Source organism: Thunnus thynnus, chromosome 7 (genome assembly GCF_963924715.1).
Source record: "Thunnus thynnus chromosome 7, fThuThy2.1, whole genome shotgun sequence".
NCBI classification, from domain to species: domain Eukaryota; kingdom Metazoa; phylum Chordata; class Actinopteri; order Scombriformes; family Scombridae; genus Thunnus; species Thunnus thynnus.
This window is the reverse complement of record NC_089523.1, coordinates 14515856-14531390: the sequence shown is the minus strand read 5'-3', so window position 1 is coordinate 14531390 and position 15535 is coordinate 14515856. Positions and strand designations below refer to the sequence as shown.

The following is a 15535-nucleotide window of genomic DNA, read 5'->3' as shown; positions in this document are numbered from 1 at the left end:
ATAATAAGTACTTTTACATGTAATGGTGTATTTTAAAATTGTTGTGTTACTTGTTTTACTTAATGGGCCGGTTCACAATTTTTCAGGTCTTTCCTAAAACAACAGTCATGTGCCCAAACAATCATTGAAATAGGGTTTTTTGGGGGGGTTTTGTTGTTTTTTTCCATAGTCATTCCTCCTGTTCATACTGATCATTAGATCCCTTCATTATGCACTTACAATGTAAAGTGATGAGGGACAAAATCCACAGGCCTCATTCTAAGCAAAAACATATTTAAAAGTTTAGCGAAAGCTAATATGAAGCTCCAGCTCAACAGGGAAACACAAAGAGGGAATTTGATGCTAAAAAGACTAAATGTGTCAGATATCCACTTGATATGACTAACTCAGACTGCTGAAGCCTCATATAACTTTCAGATAAACTTTAAAACGAATTTCACCACAAAATGACTATGTGGACACACTGTGGATTTTGGCCTCCATCACTTACATTGAAAGCACATTTAAAGGGGACATTTTAATAGCCTATATGAATAGGTGGAACCATTACAGCGAGGAAAACCTCTTTCAGTGTTTATATCGGCATCTGACTTGAAAAATTGTGAACTTGTCCTTCCGCCACTAAAGAGACACGGTTTCAATTGTAGAAAACAGCAGATACAGGCAGAATTACTGGACCCTACACAATAGAGTAATTAAATAAAACAATTACATAAATGTTCCCTATATCAGTTTTTGTTGAACTGTTTGTAATATGTGTGTGTGCAAGTAAAGTTAAAGTCCCCTTCCACTCAAAAATGTGTTTTTCGTCTCGTTCCTTCAGTTGGATGTTTGAGCTTCACTGTGCAGAATGATGTATGTGCAGAGTTTGACACTTGAAGGCTGTTTTCACATTCATCAGCTGAAAGTTTCTGTGTGCTCATTGAAAATCCAGTTTTAAGGGGCGAGCCTACAAGCATGATTTGTGACATCACAAATTGTTTAGAGCCAATCCTGGTCCAATATTCAACGTATACAGGTGTGATGTGGACTCTTGAAGCCTCCAGTAGGAGACATCTTGTGTCCAGCTGTTAAACTTCAGAGAGGAAATATATTTGCATATTTATAGATTCTGAAATGTGTAATGAAGGAGAATGAGTAGATGTCATTTTAAGGAAGAATAAGTTTTTTGTGGAAAAAAGATTGCCAGACACTAATTATTATTAAAAGTAAAGTATTTTATACATCTTAAGACACATCTGGAGGAAATCTTAAGCAAAATGTTCCCTAATTATCGATCTCTCGCGTGAGTTGGAGTGCGCGAGCTCTGCGCAATGAGAACTGCAGGTAGTCCGCCATTGCTGTATGAAGAACTACCAAAACTGGCGTTTTCGGCTGTCAACAATAAACTTGAGGTGCCGGGACGCGGAGCTACGAGGTCGAGTGAAAGCTCGTCGGGCTGCTCCACAAACCTGTAGTCACCCTCCCTTCCCCGTCCCTCCCTGGAGAACACCTTCATGTGAATAACAGAGCCCACGGACGAGGCAACCATGTCCAATCTCAGCAAAGGCGGCACCAAGAAGGACACCAAAATGAGGATACGGGCCTTTCCTGTAAGTGCACGCCGCAGGAGGAGCTCTGCCAGCCGGCCAGGCGGTGACTCGAGCGCCGTGGTCTCGGCTGGCCGGTTGGCTACATGCTAGCAGATATGACTTGCCTATCCGTAAACAAATGTCCCGTTGCCCCCACTCTTGGTCGGTTGTTTAAGAGGCTTTTTTGTAAATATTACCAGCTCAGTGAGAAGTTTAAACAATCACCTTTCGTTGTCTGTTTCCTTTAACTGTGTCACAACTCCTTTAACGTTAGCTCGTTGATTGGATGTGTCGACATAGCCTGCGCTAGCATTAGCTCTGGCTCCTGACACTTGTTGTCTTGACTGCTTTTGTCTTTCTTTATAAAAACGTATTTGTGTCTTCATGGCTGTAATGTGACTTTTATGCACTGAAAGCCAGGTAGATTTTTAACTGCATGCAAAAAAGGGAAAAAAACAAGCAGCGACGTGACCACAGCTGCAGATGGATGCTAACAAATAACAAACCAGCTAACCTAGTTCTAGGTTTGCATGAATGAATATATTAATAAAGTCCTGTTTCTATCATTATTGCAGAGTTAAAATTGTGTGAGTGCTCTTCTCGTCCACCTGGCACTCCCCTTTGTCTGCAAGTCATTGAAAGACCTCATTTATGAACTGACCTCATTCTGCATAAAATTGAATTCCAGCCAGTGTGTGACTGGCTGAGTGAGACTGTACATTAACCAGATATTTGTCTGCTTACTAGCTTGTGAATGGTGGATTTCAAGGGGTGTGACAGTGGCTGCGTACTAGTTACCTGGTGTTAATACAGGGAGGACCTCAACTCATGTGAGCCTGTTGAATGTGGTCCAGTCCTGACAGAGACATGCTGCTAGAGCAGCTCTTCTACATGTGTTTGGGCTTGTCTGCAGAGAAGAGGCACATACTGTTCCTCCTCACCAGGGGTTTCTTCTTCGGCCAACATGGCTTTGTCTTCTGGGAACCCCACAAGAATGCTGTGGCGGATAAATCCTTTCTTCTTGCCTTCCCCATTCATTGGCTAAAGCATGACAAGTCAAACAAATTTACCAACCACATTGTGCAAATTAAGTTGAGCAGCTTTTAAATTGCATTTGAAATCTAAATAAAAGTTGAGTTACAGTAGGATTCAATGTGCACAATGAACCAATGAGGACTTATCAGGTTTTGTCAGTGTGGAAATCAAACCTCATCTCCCATTCAGAAATATGCAAAACAGAATCCCAGTTGAGTAATTACACAAATATTGACATTCTTAAATCAAAATGAGACAAATTGAGGGTCCTATTTAAAGAATAAAGAATAGCGTTTTGCATCTAATCTCTACATGCAGATGCTCATAGAGCAACATAAGGGGTTGCTCTGGCTAAGATCGCTCTGATCAGGAGTCCCTTGTCTTCCTCATAGACACTTAGGATGTGGCTGATGATGTCAGAATTGTCTAAAGTAGAAATTCAACATCTGACATAATACCCTTTATGGGATAGTTTTCCCAGTCACTATCTCAACAATTTATACTGTTCAATTGGATTAAAGTAAAAAGTAAACTGGAGACAGAGAGAGACAGAATTCAACCCAATCAAAATGAAGCTACCTTAATTGGTAATGATCTGTATTCTTTTACCAGTGGTTAAGATACAGCTCACCACAGATATCTAAATATATCCATCTGTCAAAACAAACGGAAAGGTGTTAACAGCCACACACGACACTGTTGCGATTAAAGGAAACTTAATGCTCAGTATTACAGCATCAGCTTAGTTGTTACATTTCTGTTTTTAAATTAGTACTTATAACAGTAAGTGCTGTGGTTCACTCATGTTCAGTCTTTTTAGATGTGTGAGTTTGCATTAATTGATAGCTGTAACGATTTGTCAGTTGATCGATTAGTCAATTGAAGCATAAAATCCCAAATTCTCTGTACCTTCTACAATGTGATTATTTGCTTGTTTTCTTGGCCTTTTACAATTGTAAACTGAATATTTTGGGGGTTTGGATTGTTAGACAGACAGAACAACACACTCTGTGAGGCTATGATGGACATTTTTCAAAATTTTCTGACATTTTATAGACAAAACAATGGATTGATCAGTCATGTAATAATCAGTGTATTAATCGATAAGGAAAACAGTCATTAGGTGCAGCCACTGTTGATTTTTCCTGTTTATAGATTCAAATGAGCTGGCATGATAGCAGCTTTTCTTGGAGCTGTTAACAGTGTTGGGAATTTTTCATGCAAGGCAGCTCATGGGACCTTTTTTTTTTTTTTTTTTGCCCTGAGTTGATTTTTCCAGGTTACTTTCTTCCTCTCAGGCTTAGTAAGACTTCTGCATCCTTGTCAGAAAGAATCCTCAAGGGAAAACAACAAACATGGCTCTAATCCTAGCCATCTATACTTTGAAGCATATTTTTGGTGGAAATTGTGGAGGGCAATACATATAATGCATATCGCCTTGGAGTTTCAGTTTATAGCAAAAAGGTTCCCTTCCCAGTGTCTGTTGCGGTATAACAAGCTAACAGATGTTTGCACAGAGAGTAAAGATGTTTGTCAGCAGAGGGAGGAGAGCTGTAGGGGTATTGCTGTAGATTGTGCATTGATAATTAGGAAATATTGTAGACCTTAACCAAGCATGTAGTTAATAAGGAGAACTAACCTGGTAGACCATTTATTGTGTACCCACATGTCCACTGCTGAAAGAATCTAAAGACAAAACTGCTCAGAGGCAGGAGTCTGTTTGTATGTGGAGGCATTTTCAGTGCTAAATCTTGCTACAAACAATCATAGGTGATCTTATTTAACCTAAGCTACCTTTTGCAGATGACGATGGATGAGAAGTACGTCAACAACATCTGGGACCTTCTGAAGAATGCCATCCAGGAAATTCAGAGGAAGAACAACAGTGGGCTGAGCTTCGAGGAGCTGTACAGGAACGCCTACACGATGGTGCTCCACAAACACGGAGAGAAGCTCTACACGGGCCTGCGGGAGGTCGTCACTGAACACCTTATCAACAAAGTAAGACTAACACAGATGACGGGCAAAAACATTTGCAGAACATTAGAGTATATTTTGATAAGACCAGATTATTCAGATGTTTGCATTCATGACAAGGTTATTACACCTTAGTAGACATGTGAGCAACTCTTAAACCATAAACATATCATCAGGCAAGTGATTGTGCTTCTTTCTAACACACAGCAAGGTGTTCCTCCTAGGTTTGGTTAGACACACTGCAGAGTGAATTACAGCTCATGCTTTATGCTCCTGTTTTTGGTGTATTAACTCAAGTGTATAAAAGATCATTACCGCTACGTACTCATGTTTAAGATAAGCTCATCTTGCTAAAGTCTGTGGTGACAAACTGACCCGTAGGTCTTCATGTCACTCTGCAATTACCACAATCATATCTAAATATAATCAGAGCTATTGGTTGAATTATGCAGCTAAATTTAAGATGGAGTCTCTTTTCAGTAGCCTTCTTGGTGCTAAACAGACTCTGTCATGAACTTCATATTTGTGTTACTGTCTTTGTTTAAAACAAAGAAAAAATGGCAGAAAACATGCGATATTCCATTCATGAGCCGCCTCATGAGGGCGAGTGAGTGTTTAATGAAGTTGGAAACCTACAGAGGATTCAGAGGTTGTGATGGGAGATTTGCAAGACTCTTTAGGGATCACTCAGACCTCCTTTTTGATAGATTCCTCATTCCTGTGAATGGATGACTGCACAGGAAGTGCACATGTTTGTGGGTAGGGTCCTAGAGTTGTCTTTTTGTTGTTTTTCAGGGAGGGAAATCAGTATTTTTTTGATTGACACCTTGACAACATTTTTTCTAACATTTATTTACCTGGAGAAATCCACTATAAATGAATAGAAATGCCAAATGAGTGGATAAGATTATTTTGTCTGTTTAAAAACTAATTACACAAGGGATGGAAATCCAGTGTTGATCCTGTAACTGAGATTAATTTGTTTCTGAATTCATTTTAATATGTTAGAGAAGCCATCAGTAAATGCTTTTCTTAAGCTGTTGTACATAATCAGTAACACATCTAGCCATGATTGGCCATGTCAGTGTGGAAATCGAACCTCATCTCTTGGCCATGATATCTGTAGTGAATGCTTCTGTGAAGATACCCAGTGAGCAATATTTCAGCAGGCTGCTGTTGAATAACAGCCAGATGGTTTTACATCTTAATTAAATGCACATTCTCAACTTGGCAGGCGTAGTAAATTAGCGGTCGGGGAATGTCAACGAGCAACAGATCAAAGGAGGGAGAACTGACACCTGAGTGTGTTTTTATTATCTAATGATCCAGAGATCACTTTCATGGAAAGCTGCTTAAAATGCAACAAACCTGTTTTAATTAACACATAATCCAATTGAACTAGCATCAGACATTCCTTCTGTCTTTTAGAATAATAGTTTAGACAGTATGATGCAGACTTCTGTAGCAGGTTGCAATCATGTTTCACCAGCTCTACTGTTTCCATCCGTGTCCAGCGGTCTGGCTGCTCCAACTACAAAAACATGGCGACAACTGTAAACACAGTCATTTGACTCCATAATCTCTAGTCAGAAACCACAGGAACTACTACTGAACTACTGTTATTTACAGTCTGTGGTACTGTACATTATTATGCTTTCTTGCCCTGTTTTTCACATCCTTCTGGATATAACTTTAGAATTAATATGACATTTGTAGAGAAGATGAAGAGCTTTGCTTATCTATTTCGTTTTAATATGTCTATTGTTAAATATAATGAAGCAGCACTCTGATATACCACAGAAAAATTAGATATTTTCAGAAGTGGTTAACATAAAAGCAGCTTCATAATGACTTTTTTAAGTAACCCATGAGTGTGCACATTGTGTCATTGTTTGAAAGTCATATTCAGATTTATACATTTGCTTCCTCCTTACACCTCATCATTTGATCTGGATGTGAAGAAGCAGTTAGTGCGTCTGTGGAGGTTGATCTCATGTAATAATAGGAACACAGGTGATAATTCATCATTTCTGTACAGAAGGAGAATAAAGCGGAGGTCGGTGTGCCCTTAAGAATCTACTCTACAGTTTACAGTGCTGAGTCACACTGCAGTGTGACTGTTATCAAGCTGTTGTGTGCCTGAGTAGTAGAGAAAGGGTATGAAAGGAACAGCAAAGTAGGATCACAATAAAAGACTGCATGAGCAAGAAATTACAAAGTTAGAGCTTAATGTAGGGGTGTTTATTTCATTTATTTGATTTTTTTTCTGTCCTTTTGTGAAGTATTCTGTTGTCATTAACACTGCAGAACTTGCTGTAATATACCCATCTCATGCATCTGTGTTTGTCTGTCTCTCCCAAAGGTACGAGAAGATGTCCTGAACTCTCTAAACAATAACTTCCTCCAAACTCTAAATCAGGCATGGAATGACCATCAGACAGCGATGGTGATGATCAGAGACATCTTGATGTACATGGTGAGCAGCTGATGTTTCCTGAGATTTTCATTGAATACATTTAAACTGTCACAAAGTCTTAACTTCAGACTAAATAATGGCTCACATGAGTGAGAAGAACACAACAGAACTATGACCGTGAATACTGATCTTTATTTTAGAAAAACTTGTGCAAGTCATGCTTCAGGTCCTCGTTATCCACATGTGTTTTGACTAAAGAGATCCACCAGTACAGTTCCAGCTACAGTTTTATATGTATTTGACAATAAATCTGAAACTGTTTTATAGTGCTGTTGTTGTTGAATCGTCACTGTGGAGCGAAGAATATCAGGTCTGATTTATAAATGTCACTCTGTAAACAACTGGTCTTAACAGTTAACAGTCTAACTGGTCATAACAACTGTTACGTCAATACATGAGTGAGATTTATGAAAGCGAAATGTGGGATTAGGGTGTAACACTGAAATTAAACCAACCACAATTACAACATTCTTGCACAGAACATGAGGAGCCGATAGGAGATTGAATCTAATGCAGTTTGACAATAATAAATAATAAAATAATGACAGAAACACATTTAAGTAGATAAAAGACACGGGCAATAATGTGAGGGGAAAATGCATGTATCCAATGTTGTCCAGGACATTAACTCTTCGTCTTTGTGTGTTTTCGTGTGCGTGTATTTTTTCTCCCACAGGACCGGGTGTATGTTCAGCAGAATAATGTAGAGAATGTCTACAACTTGGGTCTTATAATCTTTAGGGATCAGGTTGTTCGCTACGGCTGTATCAGAGACCACCTACGACAAACCCTGCTGGACATGATCGCACGTGAAAGGAAGGGGGAGGTGGTGGACAGGTAGCCAAACAAACACAGACAAGGATTGATTGCATGACTACCTATTTTACCAGCAATTGATTTTGAAGAGGCATATATTAATACAGTTGACAATTTAATTTAATTTCAGTTGCACATCAATCGGGAATGAAACAGTATTCACATCCTTTCATCATTTGTCATCAGAGGTGGACAGGAGGAGCATGCTTTTGGCATAAACAATAAAAGAGCTGTCAAGTACATCTGTTGCAATTACACCTACTGGGATGTTAATTTGGACAAAGCCTCTGACATTTAGAAACATAAATTTCTTTTTTCCAAGCCTCATGTACTGTGGTGTGAGGGTTTTTTTTGTGATACAGTTAATTGACTTTAAATATTGTCATCTGTCAGCCTTAAAGCCTCAATACTCAATATTTTTTTGTTACTGAATTCTTTTTTTTTTTTTCTTGTTTGTTTGTATACATTTGAACTTAATGTATAATAAGTTCAAATCTTGAATTTTGTGCTTCTTGTTTCCATCAGGGGCGCCATCAGAAATGCCTGCCAAATGTTAATGATCCTCGGCCTTGAAGGGAGATCTGTTTATGAAGAAGACTTTGAGGCACCTTTCTTAGAAATGTCTGCAGAATTTTTCCAGGTTTGTGTAACAGTGTTTCTCTCCCTTTATTGTTTATTTTGATCCATATTGAATATTAAAATACTGTAGAAACACAGATGATTCCTATAACATCTGTGTAAAGGAATTTATACCACGGCTCTATATAGGATATACACTGTAGATTGCTGCTGATGTGCAATGAGTTATGTTTACAGCTTAATTTTCACAGTAGTTTTTTTTTCTCTGCTGGTATGTATTGAAAAGATGGTGCTCAATAAATAACACATGGTTTTAGAGTTCATCTTTTTCTCAGGTACAAAATGCTATAAATTAATCTAAATCACCTGATCCATGAAGTCCCAACCATGTGTAGGAATTCAAGAAACATTTTTGTCATTTGCAGCTCACAGTCATTTCTTTTTTCACTCAGATGGAGAGCCAAAAGTTCCTTGCAGAAAACAGTGCCAGCGTGTACATAAAGAAGGTGGAAGCCAGGATTAATGAGGAGATCGAGCGGGTTATGCACTGCCTGGATAAATCCACAGAGGAGCCCATTGTCAAGGTGGTGGAAAGAGAGCTCATCTCCAAACACATGAAGACCATCGTAGAGATGGAGAACTCGGGTCTGGTCCACATGCTCAAGAATGGCAAGACAGACGGTAAGTGCTCGGTCATTTGTGATTAGCAGTTCGGTGTCACTGTTAGCAGTGAAAATAACATCCTCACAAGCTACAGTGAAAGCTCATGCTTTGCTCTATAAAATATGGAAATCTAAATCTCTAACTCTCTTTAATAAACCTTGTAAATGTCACTTGCAGTAGATGTTTCACTGGATCAGTCACAGTGATGAGGATGGAGTTGTGCTTCATGTTTGTGTTTTGCTCTTTGCTCATATAACTAATATGATGCACGGAATCTAATTTTGATGATTAGATTTTAGTGAAACTAGGACTGTAGTGTTTCAGCTTCAGTGATGATGGGTTCACTCTGAATTCACTCTGCACAAATAAACTTCCTTTGCAGTAGATCTCAGCTGCTCAGTCTTTTTTAGTCAGCGGAAATTGATTTTGTGTGTGTGTGTGTGTGTGTGTGTGTGCACTCATGCATGTCCATCCACAGATTTGGCGTGTATGTACAAGCTGTTTAGTCGGGTTCCCAATGGGCTGAAGACCATGTGCGAGTGTATGAGCTCATACCTGCGGGAGCAAGGCAAGGCTCTTGTGTCAGAGGAGGGAGAAGGAAAGAACCCCGTAGACTACATCCAGGTGAGACGACGGGTCATCAGGAGACATTACAGTGTTTCTGCTCAGTCTCGTGAATTTGCAGGAACATCATGGTAAAATTTTCAATCGATTCAGGGTTGATTATTTCATTAAGAGCACCGCATATTCTCAGGATCAATGAGAGTGGAAAAAGACACTGGACACACTAACATCTAATCTTGTTAAAGGCTATCATAAGAAATCCCCTGGCTCAGTATGTGACACACCATCGCGTGCAGCGCTGTGATCATAATGCTTTTCCATAACTGCTCTGACCCCGTGTTTGTGGCCACAACCCATTGTGGTCTCTGCTTTCAAACCACACTGTGTTGTTGCACTATACTCTTTTAACACATGAAGTCATTGAGGCGACTAGAGGGAACGCACTTAAAGTCTGTTCATTTTTGAGTCTTGCTGGTTTTGAGTTCCACACCTACGCTCCTAGTCTCACTCTAACAGACAGCAGCGCCATTTTTTTTTCTAATGAGATCTGCTCTTCTTTGCTGTCACTCTTATTGAAGCTGTAATTAGTGTGTTGAGCTATTGCTAAAGCAAACTAGTGCTCTATTATCCCCACCCAATCCTGTCTTCCTGCCTCCTTCCCACAGGGTTTGCTGGACCTGAAGTCGCGTTTTGACCGTTTCCTCCAGGAATCTTTTAATAATGACCGGCTCTTCAAACAAACGATTGCTGGCGACTTTGAGTACTTCCTTAACCTCAACTCTCGCTCGCCTGAGTACCTCTCACTCTTCATTGATGACAAGCTGAAGAAAGGAGTAAAAGGGGTGAGCTCTCTGCTGGATCTGTATTTTTATTTTAGGACACACTGACAGATATCACTGACCTGCTTATTGAGGATTTATTTCCACACTGCAACATAAAACCCCTTTGATTTTACACCAAACCACATATCAACCTATTATGACCGTCCTGTGTAACCTGTATCATTTTGTTATTTGTGTCCAGCTGACAGAGCAGGAGGTGGAGTCTATACTGGACAAGGCCATGGTGCTGTTCCGCTTCATGCAGGAGAAGGATGTGTTTGAGAGGTACTACAAGCAGCACCTCGCTCGCAGGCTGCTCACCAACAAGAGTGTCTCTGATGACTCAGAGAAGAACATGATCTCTAAGCTTAAGGTGAGCAGGAGTGTGATGTAACCACGTTATGTTCTTTGGAGTAAAAAGATAAGATTTCAGTCAATATTTTGTTTGAATAAAAATCCTTCAGCCTATAGATGAGCCCAAATTATTTTTGTTTCTTCTACTTTTACGTCACTGTAATTTTTTTCTGAGAGTCAGCTGATACTAAAATATGTTTATGTGTTGAGATAATCAGTGTGATCATGTTACTGGGAATCTAAACTCTCACGGTAAAGATTGTAATCCTTCTGGTCTTCTTTACTCAGACCGAGTGCGGCTGTCAGTTCACCTCTAAACTGGAAGGCATGTTCCGCGATATGAGCATCTCCAACACCACCATGGATGAGTTTAGACAACATCTACAGACAACTGGGGTGAGAAAACACAACACACCACAACTAATTCTGTGGAAATAATGAGCCCGCTTGCTCTCTGTAATCAGTACACGGCTGCTTGACTGACTGAGCATTGCTGCGTTGCTCGGTTACATAAATATAATTATGCACCTAAGTATCCATGCCCTGGGAATACATGGTGCTAATTTCTGGCTCATGCTGTGCTGTCACGTGGGTTTTTGTCACCATTGCCAACATTATTGCTGCATTTAGTTGTTATTGTAGATTGAAGATTGTGATTCATGTTTAGCACATTGTAGTAAATTAGTGAACTATTGAGTCCATAGCTAAAAAGCTCTTTAAACTCATCTAAATCTTCATGCAAATGAAGTTAAGAGAGTTTGAATTTGCAAAGATGCAACACAGTGATCACTTTCAGATAAACAGCACATGTACCTAAATCATGTCAATGCTCTCTTGTAATTTTCTGTTATTTTCTTCTCTTCATTAAGTTCCATCTTTTTATCCGTTTCTGAACCTCTAATTGCACCGATTTAAAAATCAGTGCACAATTACATCAAGCTACAGAGTGCAATTACATCAGCATGGGTGCAGTCTGAAAATCCTGACTGTGTGTCTGCTGTTTTTTCTAACTTCAGGTGTCACTTGGAGGAGTTGATCTCACTGTGAGAGTCTTGACCACAGGTTACTGGCCAACACAATCAGCAACACCCAAGTGCAACATCCCACCTTCACCGCGACATGCATTTGAAGTCTTTAGAAGGTTTGTCTGTTGTTCACAAGTTAATTGCTGATGTGTGTGTGTGTGTGTGTGTGTGTGTGTGTGTGTGTGTGTGTGTGTGTGTGTGTGTGTGTGTGTGTCCGGTTTATAGCTGCACTTTGGTTTCATTGATAAAGGCACATTGACGATTCATAGACATTAAACTAGTGTGACTCCACTCTGCTTGTAGGTTTTATCTCGGTAAGCACAGCGGCAGACAACTCACACTGCAGCACCATATGGGCTCTGCAGATCTAAATGCCACCTTCTACGGTCCCATCAAAAAGGTACGTGCACCCTTAAAGGGGAAAACCAGAATGTTTCAGATGCTTAATACTGTATTCTCATCAATGCCATAGAGCAGTTTGTTTTATTAAGGATTTATGAAAAGTCTTAAGTGTGCAATGGAAAATAACAAGGTGAATATTCATTGTCAAAAGTGCATTTTCAGTTTTCCACAGTATCAATGTTTTGTTGACAAAGTATAGACATCTCATTCTCACTTTAACATTGGGGTAAACAGGAAAATAAACATGGTGACAAATGAGTGTTAAAACGACTGCATATGTTTTACTGAGGATGATCTGTGTAGTAATTTGCGCTCGTAGTGTCATTTTTTTCAAGTAATTATAGTAATTTTCTCGAAGTATTTACACCATCAGTCTGATCTCCTTCCATGTTGTGCGAGGCAATTCTGAATCTGTGAATCTGTTTTTAAATTTTAATCTTTGGTCCCAACATGTCAACAGGAGGATGGGTCAGAGGTCGGAGTGGGAGGCGCCCAGGTAACAGGCTCCAACACCAGGAAGCACATCTTGCAGGTCTCCACCTTCCAGATGACCATCCTCATGCTTTTCAATAACAGAGAGAAGTCCGTCTTTGAGGTACAGAATTTAATGCCCCTTCACAGTGGTGCAGTATGTAACGGTTTCACCTGCATCACAGAAGCAAAATTTGATGCCAAAGAACACAACCAACAGTCTGTTGGCTGATAATAGATGATTTTAGAAGAATAAAAATGTTTTATCACCTAACTGGACTACTATCAACATCTATACTATCTCTTGTCTCCTCTCTAATCCGTATACTTTGGGTATAGATTATTTTCTTTCAGTGAGAATTGTACTTTTTGCATAAACATTTGTCTGCATTTTCAATATAAATTCAAGATTCCTGACTGTGTGTCTCTTATATCTTAATCTCTTGATCTTTCCACCATGTAGGAGATCCAGCAGGAGACTGATATCCCAGAGAGGGAGCTGGTGCGAGCGCTTCAGTCGTTGGCCTGTGGGAAACCCACTCAGAGAGTTCTCACCAAAGAGCCCAAGTCCAAGGAGATTGAGAATGGCCACGTGTTTACAGTCAATGACCAGTTTACCTCCAAGCTGCACCGTGTCAAGATCCAGACAGGTACAAAAAACCAAGTTCATGAAGTTTTCACCTTATAAATTGTTCAAAGCATTTACTTACTAAAAAGTGCCTTAAATTCCTTTAGTCACACTCCTTGGCTTTTACATTTATTTTCCTGTTGTTGTCGTTGTTGTGCACCTCCCAGTGGCTGCTAAACAGGGGGAGTCTGACCCAGAGAGGAAGGAGACACGACAGAAAGTGGACGACGACAGGAAGCATGAGATCGAAGCTGCCATAGTACGCATCATGAAGTCCAGAAAGAAGATGCAGCATAACATCCTAGTAGCAGAGGTCAGTCACCTGAATTTGTTGTTGTGATTTTACACTTCCACATTAGCACAGTGTCAGTCCTGTAGTGAGCCCCCTAGTGGCAAATTTGTGAAGTACAAGAGTTGAGCCTTTGGGATTGAATGAAGTAGATATTGAACTCCCTAGACATCTAATGAAGGGAGTCTTGACATTACAAATATTCTCAAAATTCAGTATTTTAAATGAACAGACAATGAAATGAAATAAGGTGATCATGGTGTTCTGATTGTTACTGTGTTTGGTTTCTCCACAGGTCACGCAGCAGTTGCGAGCACGATTCCTCCCTAGTCCTGTAGTCATCAAGAAGCGCATTGAAGGACTCATTGAGAGGGAATATTTGGCACGAACACCGGAGGACCGCAAAGTGTACACTTACGTAGCGTAAAACAAGTGAATTCAGTGAAAGCTAACATCGAGTTGAGAGAAAACTGCGAGCCTTGTTTTCTGTGGACTGCTATGCGTTTGAAAGAACTTGGAAAATGCTTTCATCATTGATTCTGGGAAACACTGGGAAGCTTAACTTTTCTTCCATAAAATTGTGTAAAAAAAAAAACAAAAAAAAATCATGCAAAAGATGAGGAAGTTTTCTAGCAATATTAGATTTCTTCTGCTAAGAGAAAAGACAGGAGGGGATCTAGTTTTGTACAAACTCATGTTTATTGTGGCCTTTGGAGAGAGTTGCGTGAGCCTGTTTGCCACTTAGCTACGTGCTGATCTCAACAGAGGATCGAGAGCGAGCGTAAACATGTTACTAAGCAAACACACGGCTACATGGAGACCAAGAAAACATTTGAATTCACTCCCCTGTTCTAAATGTTGATGTCAATGTGTTATGTTTGTGTTTTTGTGGCACAATGATGGCTGTACAGGTTGACAGACACTCTTGGCCTTTTTTTTTTCTTTCTATTTCTTTTTTTTTTTTGTCCTCCTAGAGGATTTTAAATTAAAAGAAGAGAACAAAGTGTTAACTGGTACAGACCTGGTTTACAACGGCAGTGAAATACATTTTGAGTACTTGAGAAAACATGAAGAGTGCTTAATTTATGTTGCAAATATGTCTGTTTTTTGAGGTTGTTAGTGCACCTCACATAGCTGAAGTATTTAATGCCATTGTTTGATACAATATTTTGCCAGGTCTGTACTAGCGGTTAGAGAGATCAAGAGCTGTAGCTTCACAGCATGCTTTTATCTAACGGATCAATCAGGGGTACAAGACGCACATAAAAGCTCCATAGATGGTCTTCAGTCTATCATGACACATTTTTCACTTCAGGCCTGCTGTATGATCGGCCAAAAAAGTATCTCCTCTCTTTGAATGGAAGGTTCCTTGTGGAGCAAGTTTCAAAGAGGTTTTTTTTTTTTTTTTTTTCATTCTCGACTGCATTTTGAACGGGTGGATCCAGTCTAGCACCATGTTCTAATGTGTACAAATGTAAAATAATTATTGTACTCACTGCGAAGGTGGATTGTACAGGGCCTTGTTTTCATCATATTAAATGTAGAATAAAAAAATGAAGGGATGTTTTTTTTTTTCTTTCTTTTCTACATCTTTCATGAGAAGGCCTTGTCAGAAATACTCGCCTCTCTAACCATAATTAAAGCTTAATGTAAATGGTAAGCCGCAGTCAAAATACCCGTGTTCACGAGAGGAACTCCGCAGGCCTCTGAAGTACTTTGTTTACTGTGGTATTTTGAGATTTAAGTGCAACATTTTTTTCTTTTCATCCTAATCTTCATAGGAAAATACACTCAGTTGCCAGTTCATTAGGTCCACCTAGCTAAAACTAATGTAATCCAGTACAACTGCCTGGCAATATATCCT

The 15535-nt window shown here is 39.6% G+C and overlaps 1 protein-coding gene across 1 annotated transcript; it reads left to right on the top strand.

The window, feature by feature from the left end:
* The first annotated feature begins 1313 nt into the window (after nucleotides 1–1313).
* cul3b (cullin 3b) lies at nucleotides 1314–15229 on the top strand. The gene is made up of 16 exons (XM_067594514.1): nucleotides 1314–1592; nucleotides 4410–4607; nucleotides 6946–7059; nucleotides 7736–7896; nucleotides 8401–8515; nucleotides 8907–9135; nucleotides 9596–9741; nucleotides 10347–10523; nucleotides 10705–10875; nucleotides 11145–11252; nucleotides 11873–11997; nucleotides 12185–12281; nucleotides 12744–12878; nucleotides 13218–13404; nucleotides 13550–13695; nucleotides 13967–15229. Exons 1-16 carry the CDS (start codon nucleotides 1530–1532, stop codon nucleotides 14096–14098), a joined length of 2304 nt encoding a protein of 767 aa, XP_067450615.1. The 5' UTR covers nucleotides 1314–1529; the 3' UTR covers nucleotides 14099–15229.
* The last annotated feature ends 306 nt before the right edge of the window (nucleotides 15230–15535 follow it).